The sequence below is a fragment of the Xyrauchen texanus genome, chromosome 25 (assembly GCF_025860055.1).
Source record: "Xyrauchen texanus isolate HMW12.3.18 chromosome 25, RBS_HiC_50CHRs, whole genome shotgun sequence".
Lineage (NCBI taxonomy): Eukaryota > Metazoa > Chordata > Actinopteri > Cypriniformes > Catostomidae > Xyrauchen > Xyrauchen texanus.
The window spans coordinates 32,046,357-32,067,041 of NC_068300.1; the positions used below are offsets into that span (position 1 = coordinate 32,046,357).

The window sequence follows — 20,685 nt, forward strand, 5'->3', positions numbered from 1 at the left end:
ATTTTTTATTTTTTTTTTAAGCATAAACCTTACTAAATTTAGTCAATTTAATAAAAAAAAAAAGATTTAATATCTTATGCTATATTGCTTGTTAAGTACATATATCTTGTTTAAGATATTTATATATAATTTGTGATGCGCTTTAATGAGCATTAAAAGTACATAGCTGTTAGATTATAAACATTGTGGGAACACAGCATGTAGTTCACGGCATCCAACAGTTTGATGAGCCTTTTTAGAGCTGAACTATTTATTTTGTCAGTGTCAGACAGAATCTAAAAAACGACTCCTGAAAAATACTCTCCACAATACCTCACAAACCTGTGGATTATGCATAATAACAGCAACATTACCCACAGCAGAAGATCTGATGTCCGACAGTAAACAAGTGGCGCTTTGACGGCTGTAGCATTGGCACATTAAAAGACTAAACTAAAAGAATTAAAGAAGCAAGACTTCTCGAAGTGAAAAGCTGTTTGTGTGGCTCTCTGCACAAATATAGCTTCCTTTATCTATCTTATTGTATTGTGTATATATACTATATATATATATATATATATATATATATATATATATATATATATATATATATATATACAAAATACAATTTATTTATTGTGTGGGTTCGTGTTGTTCTACAAAATTCTCACAAGATTCACATTTGCTGCTTAGATAGAAGTACCAGTTGGTTTAGAAATAAGGGTAGCATTTAGGGGTTAATTTTAAAAGTGTAAGTCTGGGGGAGTCACATAGTGCCATTCGGGGGTCGGATGTGTGAATGACGAGCTCTGCTCACTTTGCTAGTTTTTAATTCATTTTATGTCATAAACTGGTGAGATTCGATACACCCTGCTACATAACTGTTCTATGAAGTCAACATGTCAAAGAATTCAAAATCCTCAGGCTCTGGTGTTCTGGAGAAAGACACTTACGTGCTCAAGCTGTTACCTCAGACTGGGCAGCAGACCAGGGACTCAATTTGGACAGTGCAGCGGGAGAAATTCAACAGCAACTTTCCAGCATGTCTGTGATGTTGACGAAGGTCATAGCGGACCTGGAGAATCTGGCTGTTATTCGCTGATCGATTGTGGTGATGGAGGCGAAATTCTCTGAACTGGTTACAAGAATCGGGGATGTCTTAAGACGGGTCGATTATCTGGAGTCATCAGAGAGTGAATTAGCTGCTAATGTGCTAGCAATCAAGACAGATTTGGAATGCGTTTGGGAAAAGTTGAAAAATGACTGGAGAAAAATGCACAAGGGTAAATCTTGTCTGAGATATCATGACGTTGTGACAGGACCGCTCCAATCCCACAATCAGAAGCATCTACTTCAATTATGAAAGGAAGATTGGGGTCGGGTGTTTCATTATAGGAGCGGGTTGTGAAGCTTGACTTAAGGGAGACGAAGGCTTGGTATGCAGCGTCATTCCATGGCAACTTGTTGGGTTTTCCCTTGAGCAATGATGTGAGTGGTGTTGCAATGATACTGTAGTTTCTGATGAAGTGGCGGTAGAGATTGGAAAAGCCCAGAAATCAATGTAGTTCTTTGATTGTGGAAGGTCGAGGCCATTCGGTAACTGCTGTGATTTTAGAGACATCCATTTCTACACCTTGGTAGCTGATATTGTAACCTAGGAATGTGGTATGGGAGATATGAAACTCACATTTTTCTGCCTTAACAAGTAGCTGGTGTTCCTGGTGATGTGATAGAACTGTCCTGACATGTTTTGAGAATTGATAAGGATGTCGCCAATATAGGTCACCACACACCGATTCAGTAGGTTTCTTAAAATCTCATTGACCAAAGACTGGAAAACAGAGTTACTCATAGTGCCCCCTGGTGGTGATAAATGCAGTTTTCCACTCATCTCCTTTTCTGATTCTGATGAGGTTATAAGCACTTTTTAGATGGAGCTTAGTATAAATCTTAGCCTTACGGAGTTGTTCAAGGGCTGAGGGTATAAGTGGCAGTGGGTAACGTTATTTCAAAGTGACAGAGTTCAGGCCTTGATAGTCGATACATGACGTAGACCTCCATAATTTTTCTCCACAAAGAAAAAACCTGCAGCTGCTGAAGAGGTGGAGGGACAGATGTAACCGAAGGCAAGGGCTTCCTCAATGTAATTTTCCATAGCTAGTGTCTTGGGGTGTGACAATGGATAAGCCTTGCTTCTAGGTGGAGCTGTATTAGGCAGAAGTTCAATGGATGGTGAGGAAGAAGTTGAGTAGCTTTGACTTCATTGAATTCTGCAAAGTCCTCGGCAATCATGATTACTTTTTGGAATTCAGGGCTTTTAATGCTGGTGGTAAGACAAGGCACGGAGACAGCAACATGAGAATGTTCATGACAGAAACTTGACCATTTCGTGAGCTCACCCTGGTTCAAGGATATAGAAGGATCGTGGATGGCCAGCCAAGGATGACCCATGATAAGAGCGTGATTGGGTGAGTTTATGACATACAGTGAAATGTTCTCCACATGAAATAGTCCAATCTCGATGGTTATGGGAAAAGTCTGTTGGGTTATACCAGTACCAATGGGAGTGTTGTCAACTGTGGTGATTTTAATCGTTGGAATGCATTGACTGGTGGGTATATTGATTTCTTGTACGATCTCTTGATTTATGAGATTCACAGCAGCCCCAGATTCCATTAAAGCTGTAAAAAAAAAAAATATGATCACCAAAGCAGATTGCTACAGGCAACAAAAAATGGTGAAGGATAGGTGATACAAAGTTTGTGGTACTCACTTTCAGCCTTGATTCAGGGGAACTTGATTTCTTGTGTGGGCATGCAGCATTAAGATGACCTGGTTCACCGCAGTAAAAGTAAAGTATTTCATTATGTCGATATTGGCATTCCTCCATAGAAACACAGCGTAAACAACTTGTATAGGTTCGGTCAAACGTTTGACCTAGTCAAACGAGGTCTGGATTTGAGGATCTTTGTCCTAAACAGCGGCGGCCAAATCGAGTGCTTTAAGCAGAGCCATCATAAAGGTACATTTCTTGGTATCTTGATTAAATTGTTTTAGGTTGATTAGAGAAATAAACTTTACACTGTCTTAAAAAAACCTGGCATTTCTCAGCAGAAACATCAAACTTGTCAAGATGAGCAAGGCTTACCGGTTTAGCACGGGGAGCTGGCAGTGAGTGAATGTAGTGAGTCAAACATTCATTGGCGGCTCATAGGTTGTTCAGCTGGTCTTGATAACCCTTTAAACCCTCACACTGGTGTGCAAATGCAGCCTGTAGCTGTGAGACATGGTAGGCTAAGTATCCTGTAACGAACTGGCCATGGAGACGGTGTTAGGATCCATGTGCAGGAAGTTTATTAAAAGATACACAAGCAAACAACCTAAAACAGCAGGAAGAGAGACGTAGTCATAAAGCAGGCAGATAAATCCAATAAACCAAATAGACAGTCCAACCAGGCAAACAAAACAAAGGGTTTACCAAAAAGCAGTAAATCCAGAAAAACATGCAATGGTCATAACATGAATCAATAGGCAATGGCAATGGAAACACAGGCAGGGCAAACTGGCAACATTTTGCACAGAACAATGGAACTGCATGGCTATATGTATACAATACATTATACATGTAGTAAACAGGAAATGAGCAGTGAAGAAATGGGTGAAGATCAGTATTCAGGAGAGGGCTCCCTCTGGTGGTTGGTAGGATGGGTAACAACCTCAGATGTTACATATGCATTCGGTCTTAGACATTTGGCTTATTGGTCGCTTCCACCTGAGAGAGCCCCTCCCTGGTTTTGTATTGAACAGAAAGTTATTGCCTCTATTTCGCCACTGCAAAGCCCTGCTATCAAACTAATCGAAGAAGTTAAGTTACACCCCTCTATCTCGTATTTGCACTCGGCATAGACAAAAGTATCCAGAGGGTTTAATTCAGACATATATTTAAATGTTGCCTTGAACATATGGCTGAACCCTAAATGATGTATTAATAAGTCCACTTTCTGCAGGTCAAGACTTGATTGTGAGGAGGTTACTACACTCGGTGACCTACAGTATATGAGAATTGAGTATTGAGATCTTTTGAAAATGTCATTCAACATATTGGGATTCCCATTTTTGTAACAAATTTCTTTGTTAATTTTTGTTAATCAATTAAACTTAAAGTGTAAGTAGAGATATAATTAAATGCAGGTACTTTAAATGTAAGTACAATGCAACAACATGTCTGTACATAATATGTACATTGTATAAAATCATTGAGTAGTAGTTAAATACATCTAATACAAAGTGGGTCAGAAGATTGTTTTGGCAGTAGAAAGCTGGCAAGGCAAAAGATCATAGGAGATCTCTTGAAGAAGATGAAAGGAAATGGGAACTAGGGGCAAGTAGTCTGTGACAAGCTGGCGTATTTTCTTGTCTTAGATGATCTCAAACGAGGAGTGGGTGACAGAATCATTGGGTTGTTTTAGCATTGAGTGAGAATTAGTTGAACGATGGTCAGTTTATTCTCAAACTGTGTCAAGAGCTCTTCCACAGTGAATGTGGATGGTGGATGGAGAAGTGATGAGAAGGTGGAGATGCAGTTGGCTGGGGTTGGACATGTTGATTCTGGATTGGAAATACAATGTCTTGGATGATAAGATGTCAGGGGAATATTCACTGAGAAGTGCGTGTTTATTTATATGTTCTTTAGGGGAATTGCATCTCCGCAGCATGTAGCAGCATGTTCTGTTACTACCGAGTGTCGGATCTCAGAAAGCCACATTACTAATTAGAGCTACATGCACTAAAATTACTTTCTGAAAACCAAAACATGCCAATAAATGCTGGAACATTTTGAAACATACTGAAAAACTAAAACACCCATTAACACTGAAGTATGTTAATGGAAAATTAAACACTTCCCCTTGCTAAATATTTGAACATACCACAATATATCAGTAAATACTGACATGATTAATACTAAAACAATTGCTGCCAGATAATGAAATAAACATGGGACATGCTTAAATATGAAACGATGTGAATACTGAAACACAATGCTGTAAACATGTTGTTTAGAGAAACCTATTGAACACTTATTGAATACTTTATGAATACTTATAGAACACCTTATGAACTCGAAATGAGTACCTTATGAACACTTATGGGGGGAATTCAGTAATAATGAATTGCACCCGGAGGAATGGGTGGGGGTCGTGGGTATGAGGTGCTGTTACAGGCTGAGCAGAGAAGAGAGTGGCTGGGTTATTTGATATCATTATGCAGTTGGCAGCACTCCGTTTTTGCTTTACCCCCTGTCTTTCTCTCTATCTTGTGTTCTTACTCTCCAACTAACACACTCACTCTCTCTCTCTCTCTCTCTCTCTCTCTCTCTCTGCTTCTCCAGTGAGGATGAAAATGTACAATGTGCACTGCAGCCAAAGACAGCTGGGAGGGTCTCTAAAAAATATATGTGTGTGTATGTGTGTTTGTGGTGGTTGTGGTCTGAGCTCATTTGACCATTTTATGGTTGTGTACAATGTCTTTCTATAATAGTGGTTCTTGTGTCTTCTTGGGGAATGTGTGTGTCTTTGGACACCTTTTGTTGTGCAATGGGCTGTTGGTAGAGAACAGAGAGGGGTTTATTTGCCTGAAACAATGAGTTTTTGTGTGTGTGCGTGTGAGTGTTTTGAATAGGACAGTTGGTATATTGTGCTGTATAAGAAAATCCAATGGGATTATACTGTATACTCCAGAAACTTGCGGCCATGATGCTAGGGTGTTGTGGGTGGTTGCAAGGGTGTTGCTATGCATTTGCTAAGGTGTTCTGAGTGGTTGTAAGCATAGATATCTATTCGTAGATACCTTATTAGCAGCTGTTTCTAAGGACTGCAATACGTCGTCGCGTATTGACAGATACGTTCTGCAAAAGTCTGTTGTGTTTTCCAGCCAATTTACAGATTATATGATTTTCCATAAACATTGGGTAATATTTTAGATTTTATAAAAATAATGATTTAACTTTTAAAACGGCTTTTTTCCCCCATAGCAAACTGCAAATAAAATCCTCTACAGATGAATATTTGTTGAGGACTGCAAATAGCATGGCAAACATACTGAAAATTATCACCCACTCAGTCGATTCATTACATGATGAATTGTAACCACACTTAAATTAGTTCATGTAGTGCTCTGCTTCTTCCTCGTTCACTTACATTCAGCTTTCCTTGTTGACCGTTCCAAGATGGTGCTGCAATTGACACATCCGAACAAACCGAATGAGGCATCTACGTATGTACAGAACTGTGCAAAAGTTTTAGGCACTTAATATGTTCCACAAACACATTTGTCTTAAGATGGTTGTTTATATCTTCAGCTTTATTGTGTCAATAGGAAAAATATTACTTTTGCAAATAGAAAAGATTAGAAAAGAAGAACAGGGAGCCCTGCAACAGATGGCATGGCCCCCACAAAGCCCCCACTGAACATTTTGTCAGTCTGAGATTACATGAAGAGACAGAAGTAATTGAGACGGCCTAAATGGATAGAAGAACTGTGGTGAATTCTCCAAGAAGCTTGGAACATCCTATCTGCCAACAACCAAGAAAAACTGTCCAGGTATACCTAGGAAAATTGGGGCTGTTTTAAAAGCAAAGGTGGTCTCTCTGAATATTGATTTAGCTTTTTTTTATGTTTACTGGACTTTGTATTATGTTAATTGATAAATGAAAACTATTTATGTCATTATTTTTGAAGACATCCTCACAATGTTTACAAATGAACATCAACTGTAACAAGATAAAACTGAAATGCACAGCTTTTCAACACTTCATTTACAAATTTGAAGGCTGTTTAGTGGATCATTAAAGGTAAACATTTCTTCTTATTATTATGCAACTACAAAACTGGTGGTGCAAAAAAAGAAACTACCTAGTAATAATGAAACCCTTCAGTTTGATCTTAATGCCCCAATTTATAGGATTATTCCGGGTTCAATACTAGTTCAGCTCAATTGACAGCATTTGTGGACATAAGGCATTGTGTTGATTGAGGCATTTACAATGTAAGTGAATCTGTAAACGTTAAAATAATTACTGTTTCAAAAGTATAGCCACAAGATGTAAACATTATGCATATTGCTTACTAATATCACTTAATAACGTTTTCTTAGTAAAGTTTCCAATTCTACAACTTTGTTGTCATGATGACGTAACACCGTAAACCCTAAAACCTGAAAAATGACTGTAAAAAGGGCAATTTAAGCAACTTTACAACTCAAATACATGAGTTTTAACAGAAGAATTAATGTAAGTACTTTGATAAGATACAATTATAAGCTTCATATTTCTGCCTTTAAACCCTCCAGAAAATGTCCCCATTCACTTCCATTGTAAGTGCCTCATTGTAACTTCGATTTTTGCATTTTCTTAATGGAAAAGAGTGAAGTACTCAACATTATGCTACAAATGTTGTTGGTTGAGCTTAACTTGTATTGACCCTGGAATAATCCTTTAAGTGAGATCTAATGCACAGCTGGTGTAACCCTACCCAGGTCCCTAGATATAAGTGAATGAGATTTTTCCACCTGTTTTATCATCCATCATTTGGAAATCATACAATTGTAAAACCAGTTGTGTAGAAGAGTAATAGCAGATCTCTTTTCAAAAAGATTCACAATTCATGTCATTCATGTTTATAACACAAACAGTGTGGGATAAGTTACACACCAAAGTTTACCACTTAGGGTTAGAGGTGTGTTCAAATACATATGTTTGAGCAACAGTAATAGTGATGCTTAGCTTTAGCCAGCATGTGTATGCTTTAAGCTCTCTTGTCTATTATGTATATCCACTCTAAAAGTAGTCTGACGTATACTAAGATTAATTGCTCTCAATTCTATAGCAACACAAACATGTCTTCCCTGACAGTAACATTTTAAAATTAGGCCTCTTTATCTAGAGGACCTTTATTTTTGTAAGCAGAAATAACAATTTACTCCTCATTTCCTCTTTAGCAGAAGTGTTATAATGAAAGATAAAATATTCTCTCAAAAAATCCCCATTTCATTCCAATACATTTGTGTTTATGCTTCTTATCTCTTAAGTACCGTAATGCTCACTCACACACACATACACACACCGGAAGTTCGTCCTTCGTTTTCGAAGAAGACCAGCTTTCGTCACCATCGTGGGGTTTGGGAGGGGAAGGGAAGGGAAGCGAAGATATGTTCATCGATCAGCAACATTGTGATCAGCAACTGAATGTCGGGTTGCAGTGGGGGCAAACCGGAAGTGGTGCAGCAGCAGTGGCAATTGGGATTCGGGTTCTTCCTTTTCTTTTTTTGTTTTTCTTTGGCTGCAGCAATCCGACTGGCTTCAAAGTTTGTGGCTCCTGATTTTACAGCAGTCCTCCAGGCGTTGCGATCCTGCGTGTTTGCTTCCCAGTTGTTGGGGTCAATCCCGAAATCCTTGAGTGTTGTCTTCAGCGTATCTTTGTAACGTCTCTTTTGCCCACAGCATGATCGAGCTCCATTCTCCAGTTCTCCATAGAAGATGCGCTTTGGTAATCGCTCGTCCGACATGCGTGCGACGTGTCCACTCCAGCGCAGCTGAATTTTTTTCTGCATTGTAAAGACACTGGGTAGATTAGTTCTCTCCAGGATTTCAGTGTCCGTGATTCTGTCCTGCCACACACAGTTGAGATGGAAGTGGTTCAGTTTCCTGGCGTGTCCACGTTTCCGAGCCATACAGCATGGAGGACAGGACGACGGCCTTGTACATCCGTAACTTCACAGGCAAGTTAATTCCACGCCGATTCCAAACAGATGAGCGTAATTGTCAGAAGTTGCAGCTAGCTTTTGAGATTCGGGAAATAACTTCATCGTCGATCAATACGTGTCGTGAGACGGTGCTTCCAAGATAGGTAAATTTCTCGACGGCAGATAGAACTTGATTGTTGATGCTCAATACCGGTTCTATGTAGGGTGTGCCTGGAGCAGGTTGATGCATCACAACTGTCTTTTCTGTACTGATTGCTAGTCCGAAGTTGTCACAGGCGGCGGAGAACAAGTCCAAACTTCTTTGCATATCCATCGCGGTAGTGGCATTAAGAGCACAATTGTCGGCAAAGAGCATCTCACGCACATGTTCAAAGGAGACCTTTGTCACTGCTTGAAGCCTTCGCAGGTTGAACAGTTTCCCATCTGTGTGGTAACGGAGTTTGATGCCGGGGTTCTCGTCTTTGTAGGCGTCCCACAACATTGCGGAGAAAACGAGACTGAGGAGCGTTGGAGCAAGAACACATCCTTGTTTAACTCCGGTGGTGACAGGAAAGGGTTCCGAAGCGACACCATTGTCGATAACACACACACACAGACACACACACATGTTTGTTTTCCTATCCTTATGAGGACTCTCCATAGACATAATGATTTTTATACTGTAGAACTATAGATTCTATCCCCTACCCCTAACAAAAATATTTTTTTCATTTTCAATAAAACATCATTTAGTATGTTTTTTTTTAAGATATTTGAATTATGGGGACACTAGAAATGTCCTCTTAAGCCACATTTATAGCATAATACCCTTGTAATTACAATTTGTTACCTAAAAAAAAGTCCTCGTAAACCACTTAAGCCTTCCCACACCCACACCTACACACACACACTCACATAATGCAGTCTTGTGGAGAGTCTTTATTTACAGTACACCAATCTTTAGTATCTGTTCTTTCGTCTAATTCAGCCTGAACAAATCTCTATAATTCTCACTAAGATTAAGGTTCTGCCTCTAAATCCATCCCCAATAGCCTCTTGCCTAAAGTGTACCTCTTTCTTTAAGCTTTCCAGAGAGCATATAAACAGCATATCATTTTGCTATTGACTTCCCCTGCCCTTCTTCAGGTAAAATTAAAGATTACATTTAATCCTTTATTCAAAAGGACTAAAACCACAAGATTAACAGGGTTACCTCCACAGAGAAGCATCCAGAACATTTGTATTGATAAAGATGAGATCCCTTCACAAATATGATATTTTTGGGGTCAAATATTAAACCATTTATAAATCAAGTTTGCCTTGCCTTTTTTTTTTTATATTTAAAGATTTTGAGAACCCAACATACAAAAAATAATTTTAAAATAGTTGTGCTACTTTAGCTAGCGTATTTCAATGCAGAACCCTTCATTTAATTGACACCACATGCTGTCCAATTTATCAAGGCACTTCATGTGCTGGTAAAGCATATTATGCTATATGTATTAAAACCAACTAATTGTTGTTATTTTCAATGCAAACATAGCTTTCTATGCAAATAAAACATATTATAGAATGTGGCGGATTCACAAGCATTAGTGCTATTCAACTGACACAATTAAAATTGTGCTATTGCCACCTGTGGAAAACTGGCAGTTAACATATTTTATTATTTTATGGATGTTTGTGTACACTTCCTAGTGCACTAGTTGATGGCAGGCAAGTATTCAGTTGAAAAATCGCTCCTCTTCAAAACCTAAGGACTACGTCCAATATATGTTGTGATTTTCTGTTTATATCTTTCTCTCGTAATAGCGTCTAAACTAGTACAGTACGGACTTTCCTCCATCTCGTCCATTCTGCTTTTCACTTCCTGCCCTAGCTGCAGTAATTCACTAATCTGTGATCATGTGATTAAAAAGAGCATTACAACCAGACTCACACTTTCAACATTTTACACAGTGATACTGTATAGCCAGACAATGCTCTCTTCACTATAGAGAGATATTAAATGAACCTTGTGAATATAAGAAGGTGTTCACACATTGTGTGGATTTGTTATGTTGGTAAGAATGGAGGAAGCACTAACTGTGCTTGGGCATTATAAAGTGGGTTATTATGGGATGAGTTGCTCAGACTGCACCTCAAAAGCTACTTGACATATTAGCTTAACACAGGGACTAATAACTGCTGTGTTTACAGTCACTTCAGAGTCTTGCCACTTTTATTGTTCATTTTCATCATGTACCAGCCTGGATATTGCACTGTGGATAGCAAACTGATTTTCACATAAACACAACATGAAACAGAATTTGCAATGTTTTCCCTTACTGAAATAAACAATTCAGAGGGAAATAATGTGGATAGGACTTTTATTGGTTTTGAAAGTATGATATGATATTACTGGTTATCACAGGAATAGTTCATCCAAAAAGGACCCTCACCCTGGATTTACTATAGTAACCATAGTTCGCTTTCAATGTTGGTTACTTCGACGCTGCATCAGTAGCTGATGCAGTGGGAGATTTTCCTAGGGGAGGTGACATTGAAACCCTATACTATCATGCTAATTTGATTGGCTGGTGATGCTTTGTGCTCTGCCCTATGCATGTGTCATCATGTGCATATAAGCCAGCTACACACCATAAGAATTTTCCTCTTTCAAGGTTGCGTAGACATCTCTAGTTCTCTTTAACCCTAAAGCAATGCTTTGCTGTTCTAATCTGCACCTGGTCAGCAAGTATACTCCTCCTCCCTGTATGCTCCAGCAAAGAAGCGTATCCTTTGAACACTTCCACGTTATTGTATTGTTCACACAATGAATTGTGTTTTCTTTCAGTGAATAGAAACTAAAGAGCCTTTTGCTTAGTGACGTATTTTTAAAGATGTAATTTTTGCAAATGTTTCCACAAGCACATATAAATCCCTCTGTCTGAAAGGCACAAGTGCTGTTTTCCAAACAATGCTCATTGAGTCTAATTGCGTTCACTGTGAGTGTTGAAATTCAATAAGCTTTCAATTTGCTCTCAGCTAGCTCTCGTTCTGATCGCAGAAGTCGTTCCCATCTCCTTCTGCTTGCTCCTCTGTGGCTCCCGAGGGACCGTATGAGTGAGATGCGAGAGGATACCGAGTGCAGAAATTTAGGAGTGTTTGTCGTAGCCTCAAGCCTTGCGTGTCTCCTTTTATCCACATCAAATGGCTTTGCCTCAATGTCGTTCTGTCCTCCACTGTACTCTCAGAGGTACAATGCCTCCTCGCTAAAGATGCCATAAAGGGAAGTACCAGCGTGCGAAGCACAGATCGGCTTCTACAGCCGTAGAATCTGGTCAACAAGGAGGTGTGGCCCATACTGGACTTGAGGCACTCAGATTTTGTCTCATGTCAATCTGATGGACTGTTTGGTGTAATTTAATTTGCTAATTAGTGTTCCTCCCATGGTGAGAACCCAATGCATTTCACTGTGCAGATGACACTCTGCATTCTGCAAGAGTGTTTGGATCCAAGACTCACTCCATCCATGCTCAAAGTATACGTTACTGTCATAGTGACCACTCATGACCTCTGAATGCTTGTCTGTAGGCAAACACTCTCTGGTCAATAGATACTCTATTTGAAGACTGTTCTGTTTCTTGCTTTGGCATCAGTCAAATGTGTCGGGGACCTTCAGGCTTTTTCGGTCAGCAACTCTTGTTTAGAGTTCGGACCGGTCCTTTTAAAGGCCTTTCTTAAGCCCAGAATGGGTTATGTGCATAAGGTTGCAAGCGTTCTTTCCTCTTTCTGAGTCAGACAAGGCTAAGAGACTACAAATGCTCTTCATTGTGTCTGAACAACACTTTGTTTGATTTAGAAGGCTGTTCACAGGGTTTGGCCAAGCAAAGAATTTCCCCCTTGGTCATTGATTCCATTGTGCTTGCTTATTTTTCGCAAGACATACAGTGTCCCATGGGTGTTAAGGCTAATTCCACCAGGAGTGTGGCTGCCTCCTGGGCATGGGCAAAGGGTTTGTCACTAGAATACATATGTCTGGTTGCCAGGTTTTATAACCTGCATGTATCTTCCCTCTCTTCTCAGACATTCAGGAAGAGAAAGAGGGTTGTTTATCCAGTGATCAGTGACCAGTTGGTTTGTGTTGTTGTATTGGGTGTTAGATAAAAACTGTGGTCTTTCTACTCCCTCTGGTGAACATTCAAACATTCTAAACCATTGGCAAGTGTCATTGTCCTAAAGCCCTTGACCAGGCAACTAATCTGTTCCCCTCCTTTCCACTAAGTGAGGAAATGTGTTAGGACATTGAACCACTACCTATGACCACTATGGCTAGTGTCTCTGTCTTGGCATCGAGCCATGTGGTTTATTGTTCCTGCAATTTCCTTCTTATTTTTCAATATGAAGCAGTGGTTATAGCAATGTCTTTTTACTGCCAGGTTGGCAAGTGGGCATTGTCCTGTCAGTATCACAGCATTATGGTATACGGCTCCCACAACTGGCGCAGTGTCGAAGTGATTTGAAATGGAACATTTTAGTTACTTATGTTACCTTGGCTCCCTGAAAGAAGAGAACGAGACAGTGCATAGCAGTGCCGCGCTACTGATTTCCCGCTGTTAAGGGATGGAGAGATGCTCACTTCTTCCAGTCAGAAAATCCTAAAGTTGTGGCACTGGGCTATATAACTCATGCATAAGGCTGAGCACCAAACGTCACCAGACAATCAAATTGGTGTCATGGTATAGGGATTCAGGGTCAGTGCCCCTAGTAGGAGCTACTGACACAGCATCTCATTCGATCCTTTCAGAGAGCCAAGGTTACATCAGTAACCGAGACATTTAACAATGGTGATTGTAGGTGGTGCCATGCAAGGTTGGGGCGTGTGAATGCGAGCTCTGCACACTTTGCTAGTTTTAATACTTTTTGTGTCATAAACCGGTGAGTCTTAACTGTTCTAGGAAGACAATATGTCAAATAATTAAAAACCCTATGGCTATGGAGACATTAAAAGACACTTACAAGCTGAAGCCCTTGAGCAGCAGGCTGAAAGCACTATTTGGAGTCAATTTGGATGGTGAAGTGAAGGAAATTCGGCATCAATTGATGAATGTCGGCAATGCTGATGAAGGTCGTTGGTGACTTGGATATTATCTTACAAGACATTGGAGTCATTATTGTTTTGGCAGAAATTAACTTGCAAAGGATGATTTTGGCTAATATTTACACACCAAATGCTGATGATATCGCAAGCTGCTGGCACCCCTCATGATATAATATTGGGAGAACACTTTCATCTTTTGATGGACTCAGTCCTTGATCATAGTGAAGCAAAAGTGTGCAAGCCCCCTAGAGCCACATTGACGCTTCACAGGATGTGTAAAAATCTTGGTCTTACAGATATTTGGAGACTTTTGAACCCATCTGGTGGGACATAAAAAATGTTCTTCAGTCCATAAGATTTATTCTAGAATATTTTTTTATATATATCTTAGTCCCTCATTTCATCTGTTGTTGATTTTCTCAGATCACGCCCTGGTGAGTTTAGAGGTGTTGCCACATACAAAGAAAAATAAATCATATAGTTGGCGCTTTAATGTATCCCTTTATGGCCACCACGCCACCATGAGGACTTAGAGTGCATTGGTAATTGGGAAAAAAGGGAGAACATACAAAACATATAAAAAAGAATGAGACGCAACAGTCCTGCTGATTCCTCCGAAAACAGTGTTAGCAGAAGTACATGCAGTACAATAAGTAGTGGAGAGAGAGTTTCCCAAACGTGACACAAAAACAGAGAGTATATCCTGTTCAGTCCAAGATCCCTATTGATTTTTGAGATTCCCCATTACTACTAGAATGGAAAGAGAGAATAACAAACCTATAGAACTCCATGCTCGATGCATGATCTGAATTACAGCCACACTGATAAGGTGAAGCACCACATTAACCTCAGTGATAGTACACCATTCAAACAAAGAGCCAGGTCAATCCACCATTAAAATGTTGGTACAGTCAGAAAAAACCTAAAGGAACTTCTTGTCTCAGGCATAGTCAGTGAGTCGGAATCCCCATTTGCATCTCCTATAGTGTTGGTGTGTAAAAAGAACAACTCTGTGCACTTGTGCATTGATTTCAGGAAGTTGAATTCTCAGACTGTAAAGGATGCATATATGCTCTCCCGAATATGGAAGAAGCTTTTTCAGACTTAACTGGCTCAATTTGTTTTTCAGTCTGCGATTTAAAATAAGACTACTATCAGATTGAGATGGAGGAGGCTGATAAACAAAAGACTGCATTCGTGTGTCCCTTGGGGTTTTGGGAATTCAACCAGATTCCACAAGGAGTTACAAATGCACCGAGCACATTCCAACGGCGGATGGAACGATGCATGGGAGATCTTAACAGATGAGAGGTGCTGGTATTCATTGATGAGCTTACTATCTCTTCCAAGATGTTAGAGGAACACGAATCCCGATTCCTGCAAGTCCTGGAACGACTGAGCGAATACGGGTTTAAGTTTTCCCCTGAAAAGTGCATGTTTTTCCAAACGTCTCTCTGATACTTACGTCACATCATGTCCCAAAATTTAGGTGAAAAGGATCTAGCTAAACTAGAGGCTTTAAAATCCTGGTCAAGACCCAACACTCTTAAGGAGCTCACATCCTTTCTACGGTTCTGGGTAGCTCATGCAATGTGCTCAAAAAGCCATGTGATAAGCTGCGTGGACTGACAGTTTCAGACGCAGAGGCTACTGAGGTACGTCCTCCGCCACCTGGATTGAGGCAAGTCACTACGCCACCATGAGGACTTCCAGCGCATTGGGAATTGGGCACTCCAAATTGGGGAGAAAATGTGAGAAAAAAAAGATTACTTCTCACTGATCTCACCACAGGATACCCTCCTCTGCAAAGCAAATGTAAGCTGATCCAAGAGAAGAATAAACAATATTTCAACCCCAAAGAGCCATTTGAAGATCGATGGACACGAGAGATTTGAAATGTCTCAAATCAGACAATTCACCCTATATTATTTGGCGGAAGCGGAACAACAGATTATGCTACCTGAGGCAGCGAAAGCCCTTTGTGAAAGACACCAAATCTACCAACCTCATGGTTATTCTGAACCTCCATGTTGATGCTATGCTTCAAGGATTCCAACAGGAAGATAACCATGGTATTCCAGTGATTCCCCAACTGTCAGAGGAGGAACTGAAGGAACACCAGGGGGCTGATCCAGAATTTAAGAAGATTATTAAGTACCTGGATTCCTAGAGAATAGCTGAGAGACTTGAGTCTTCAGCCATATCCCTTTGGTTGAGAGAATGGAATCGATTGGAGTTGAGGAATGGAGAGTTGTTTAGGAAGAGGCAGGACCAAGGAAAAGTGTTGTATCAACTAGCATTGCCCCCTAATGTTCGAGCCATGGTCCTAAAAAGTTTACATGATGATATGGGCCATTTGGGCATTGAGAGAACTCTTGATCTCACTCGATCTTGGTTTTATTGGACAAAGATGTCTACGACCGTCGAGGAGAAGATTAAAACCTGTTAGAGCTGCGTGAGAAAATACTCCACCCAAACAAGCTGCACCATTGGTGAATATTAAGACCAGCAGTCCTTTGGAGTTAGTCTGCATAGAATTCTTTTCATTAAAGCCTGATCAGTGAAACCTTTGTGTTACTCTGTTACTCTTGGTGTAACCTTGTGGCGACTGACCATTTCACCAAATATGGGACAATTTCCTAATACACTATGGATTTCCTGAGAAACTCCACAGTGATCAAGGGCAAGGCTTCCAGTCGAGAACAATAAAAGAACTCTGTAACATAGCAGGTATTCGGAAGGGGAGAACCACTCCATATCATCTGAGAGGGAACCCAGTGGAATGCTTTAATAGAACGTTCCTTCAGATGTTATTGACCTTGGAAAATAAAGGAAAAACATGCTTGAAAACTTCATCAAACCATCGGTGCACAAGTATAACTGCATGCGGAAATTACGCTGGATTTATGCCGTGCTAATTAATATTTAGGAGTCAACCTCGACTACCACTTTACTTAGCCTTTGGCTAACCTGTTGACAGTCCACCTAACTCTCTCTCACAATACGTATGAGGACTGAAGAGTCATCTGGAGGAAAGCTACAGAGTGGCCACTGAGAATGTCTCGAAGGTGGCGTAATGCAACAAGCAGAGGTTTGACAAGCATGCTGTCAAAATATCTGTTGATACAGACGATAGGAATGATGTTTGGTTGCGTAGTGATACTGATATTCAAAGGGACCAGCTAGAGATTGATCAAAATGGATAAACTGTTATTAGACATTGCCATAGACTTCGAGAACTCCCAAAAAGATTTCAATATCCTAAATTAGGTAACCCCCTTATCTTGGTTATACAGTCTTTGCTACATGGACTCAGTACAGCCTTTGCCACGTCACTGGAAGAGTCCTTAGAGACTCCTCCCCAAATTCACACTGTGAACCTCTTCCCACCTTGACTTCACATCCAGAAGAAGGATGAAACGGGACATGCATACCTTCAGGAGGGGAGAGTGTAACCCATAGATGGTGAAGCGAGAAGGAGACAAAGGTGAGAGAGAGAGACCTGAAATAGAAAGAGACAACATTACCGAAAGAGAAATTGAATATGTACTCTATATATGTATATGAAATGATGGAGCAACCACCAGAGTCTAAATTGATCTTGAGAACCAACGAGAATGGTTTTTAGAAGCTAACACCCTCCAATTGGAGTTAAGAGCACAGAATTGGATTAAACTCCGCCCCTGCGCCATTTTTACCCTGACGGCACAAGATGAATGCTCTCTTTTGGCACGCGATGTGAGCAGCAGCAGTCATTGATCCTCTCCCGGGAACAACTTCTCCTGCATCGAAGATCACAAATGAGGATTTTGCACAACATCAGAGCAGCAAGGATTTAAAAGACGGATTCGCTGTGTCTGATTTATTTGGATGACGCAATCGTCACAGCCGTGAAAACCTCGAGCTGGGGATTTAAGATTGATATGTGTGAGGATAACTTGGATCTAAAGTTAATGTGAGGACTGAGCCCCGTGCATTGCAAGAGAAGCCCCATGTATGTGTCTTCCTTGGCCAGGTTTGTTTTTGTTTGATTCCTTTCTTCTGTTTATTTCTCCATGTGTGTATCTTCACTGCAACTGGATGTGAACTTGTCCTTGCACTAAACGCCGTGGGTGCTGGAGGTGTTTGGATACGGCAAGCCACCCAAATGATTCCTTTCCTGTGAATAGAGGAAATTGAGTGCCAGGAAATGTGATTCATTTTGTTTGAACATTGAACCCGTTTTCTTAAATTTTTTTCATTTTACATTTCTTGACAATTGAGTCAAGAACTGGAACTGATTAACTGAATTTGATTCAAGGAGTCAAGCAACTGAACTAAACTCTGGATTGACTCTTTCTTTATTAGAAGAAATGTCATGCTTGAATTGAATTGATTGTGAACAACAAAATTTGAAGCTCTGAACTAAAGTCAGCTGAACATTTATTGTCATTTACTTTTCATGTCTTATTGCATTCAAACTTGAGAAGTTAACAAGTCTAAAGGTTGATACTTACCCGTTTGCAGTACCTTTCAAAAACAAGAAAAGAATAATTTTCAAACTGTGAACACTCACCAGTGATTGAATGTATCATTGAAATATCTGCACTGAATATTCCACTTACCTAAAAGAAAAGAAATTAAGAAAAGAAAAAACATTTCCATTTAAATATACTTACCTAAAATGAATCGGAGACTTTTTGTGTGAGTTATTCATTCCCTGTTGACAGTATCTCTCTTTCTCTCTGAAGTTGTACCCTGCCTTTTGATATCTGGTCCATACATACCCGTTAAGCCAATGCTAAATATAAGGGAATTGTTTATTTTAACTGGTTTATTTAGCTCTAAAAAAATGACGAAAAGTACCATAAATGTGGTATTCCATATACTTACAGCACACCAGACGACTTGTGTGCTATATTCCAAGTCTTTTGTATTCATATAATAGCTTTTTATAAGTGAGGTAAAGAAGGACAAATAACCAGGTGCTTTGACGAATCATGCACTATAACACCAATCATATTCATTCAGAAAGTGAATAAGGTTCATTTTAATTTCCTGTTTTTAAACACACATGCTCTCGGTTTTTAAAAACATCTGGCATTGGTCAGCGACCACAGTCCACTCTACCTGCTCTGGTAACAGGGCCATCTATGAAGGAAATGATAGAAGAAGAGCAAGCCAGGCCGCTGTTAATGCTCAGATGTGAAAAAGGGCTGATAGCAGGTACTCGCTGACATGTAATTTGCACGCTGTCTATTGGCAGACCCGCCCCTCCTCCCCCTTCTTCATTCTCGCAGTGATCTCTACCCCTCCCACACGCTTCTGTGGAGAGTCACAGGGCTGGCAGTGCTGTTGTGATGGAGGACACAGCTTATTGTGAGCGAGAGGAGTATGCCAGTGAAGGTACCTGTCCTCCTTACACAGAGACAGTGAGTGAGGAAGGAATAAAGTAGAGGAAAGATTAATGGTTGATTAACTGTAGTCTGTGAAAGGCCGTTATCCACAGTCACTCTCTTCAGTTGTCTGCTGAAATCAAGTGTGTATGTTTCCGTGTACACATACACACACAATCTCAGCAGACAATTTGTCTGAAGACACTTTTTTAGTGTCCTTATTAGTTAGTTGCTTAGCAGCCATAAGCCATCAGGCCTCTATGGAGTATTAGTGCATAATTAGCTGCAGTTTGCTCAATGTTTGACCTTGCCGCTGTGTGTATGGATTTGCAACAACTTTCCGTGGCATCGGCCAACACATGCTATCATCTCCCATTCTCCCAAGATATCAACAAAATAAGCAATGTGTACGCAGAATGCGCCTGCACTTGACTGCGTCTCTGAATGTTCGTTCAGCTTTACTAAAGTCCCTGAGGGGACGTCTGGAACATATGGAGCGCTGCAGTGTTTTTAGGTGTCGGCAGGAGTTTCTTAGCCAATCATTACTCTGAAAGGTAAACGACTCTTCTTTGATAAACTCAAGGAGTTTTAGAGTTGCGAGGATAAGATAAAAGTCTGATAAAAGTCAAAGTAAAATCTAAATTTTCTCCATTAACTTTTTAAATACACATTCCTGGTCTGATTTTATTCCAATAAAAATGTTTTGTTCTTGTAATCATTCATCAAAAAGTTATAACTTGCTCCACCTCTGAAGCAACTTTTCTTTTCGTAGGGGCACGGACAGGGAAAGTAATGTTAGCAATAGCCATATAGCTATTTTGGCATTGTTTTAGGCTACTGGTATAGGTCATGCAACCTTTCTAAAGCTTGCCAACAGTTAACAGTAATTAAATGCCAGATAATGTTTGCTATTATAAAGGTTATGGCAACAAAAGCAAATAACAATAGATGTGAAAAATAAACGTTATATTTTATTTAAGATGAATTTAATAAATATCTGCTTGAAGAAATATGGCCTGATTTCTGGGACAAAATTGTCAAATTCTCCACAATAGACTGTAAATTCTAGTATAGAATGCCTACTTTTCATCATCAGTTCGTGATGGATATAATCAAGACCAGTTTCGCCCTACACTTTTTGTTATTGAATATTTTCACTTGAAAATCTGTCACTTTATGGATGAAAAATATGTCGCAAATGTTTCATTTTGTTTTTAAATTTTCTTTCTCAGGTTCCCCCAGCAATGAGAAGTCAGAGGGCAAAAAGAAAGGGCGCCCCCGTGTGGAGATGCAGGAACTGCGCAATATACCCGTGAGAAACTAAAATAAACTATTCATTTTGGAAGTTACTGAAAGAATGAAACTATGCCAGATTGGGTTTTCAGGGACTTTTTTATGCCATTTGTAAAAGGAGTAAGGGGACTTTCCAAACTATTTCCAACTGTTTTACTTGGAACATTACATTTTGATCTTTAATAGTTTCTAATGCCTGTGTGTGTGTGTGTGTG

At 39.9% G+C, this 20,685-nt stretch overlaps 1 protein-coding gene and 1 long non-coding RNA gene across 3 annotated transcripts in view; one reads left to right on the plus strand and one right to left on the minus strand.

Moving 5' to 3' along the window:
* LOC127618574 (zinc finger protein 512B-like) overlaps positions 1-20,685 on the plus strand; it is a 63,298-nt gene that overhangs the window by 21,187 nt on the left and 21,426 nt on the right. For both annotated transcript variants that reach the window (XM_052091117.1, XM_052091116.1), the window contains exon 3: positions 20,410-20,489. In XM_052091117.1, the coding sequence (XP_051947077.1) occupies positions 20,410-20,489 (80 nt within the window). The remainder of the gene's footprint in view (positions 1-20,409; positions 20,490-20,685) is intronic.
* Positions 2,481-3,200, minus strand: LOC127618576 (uncharacterized). The gene is made up of 3 exons (XR_007967460.1): positions 3,128-3,200; positions 2,753-2,811; positions 2,481-2,660 (listed from the first exon to the last, which is right to left on the minus strand). It is a non-coding gene; the product is annotated as an uncharacterized LOC127618576 (long non-coding RNA).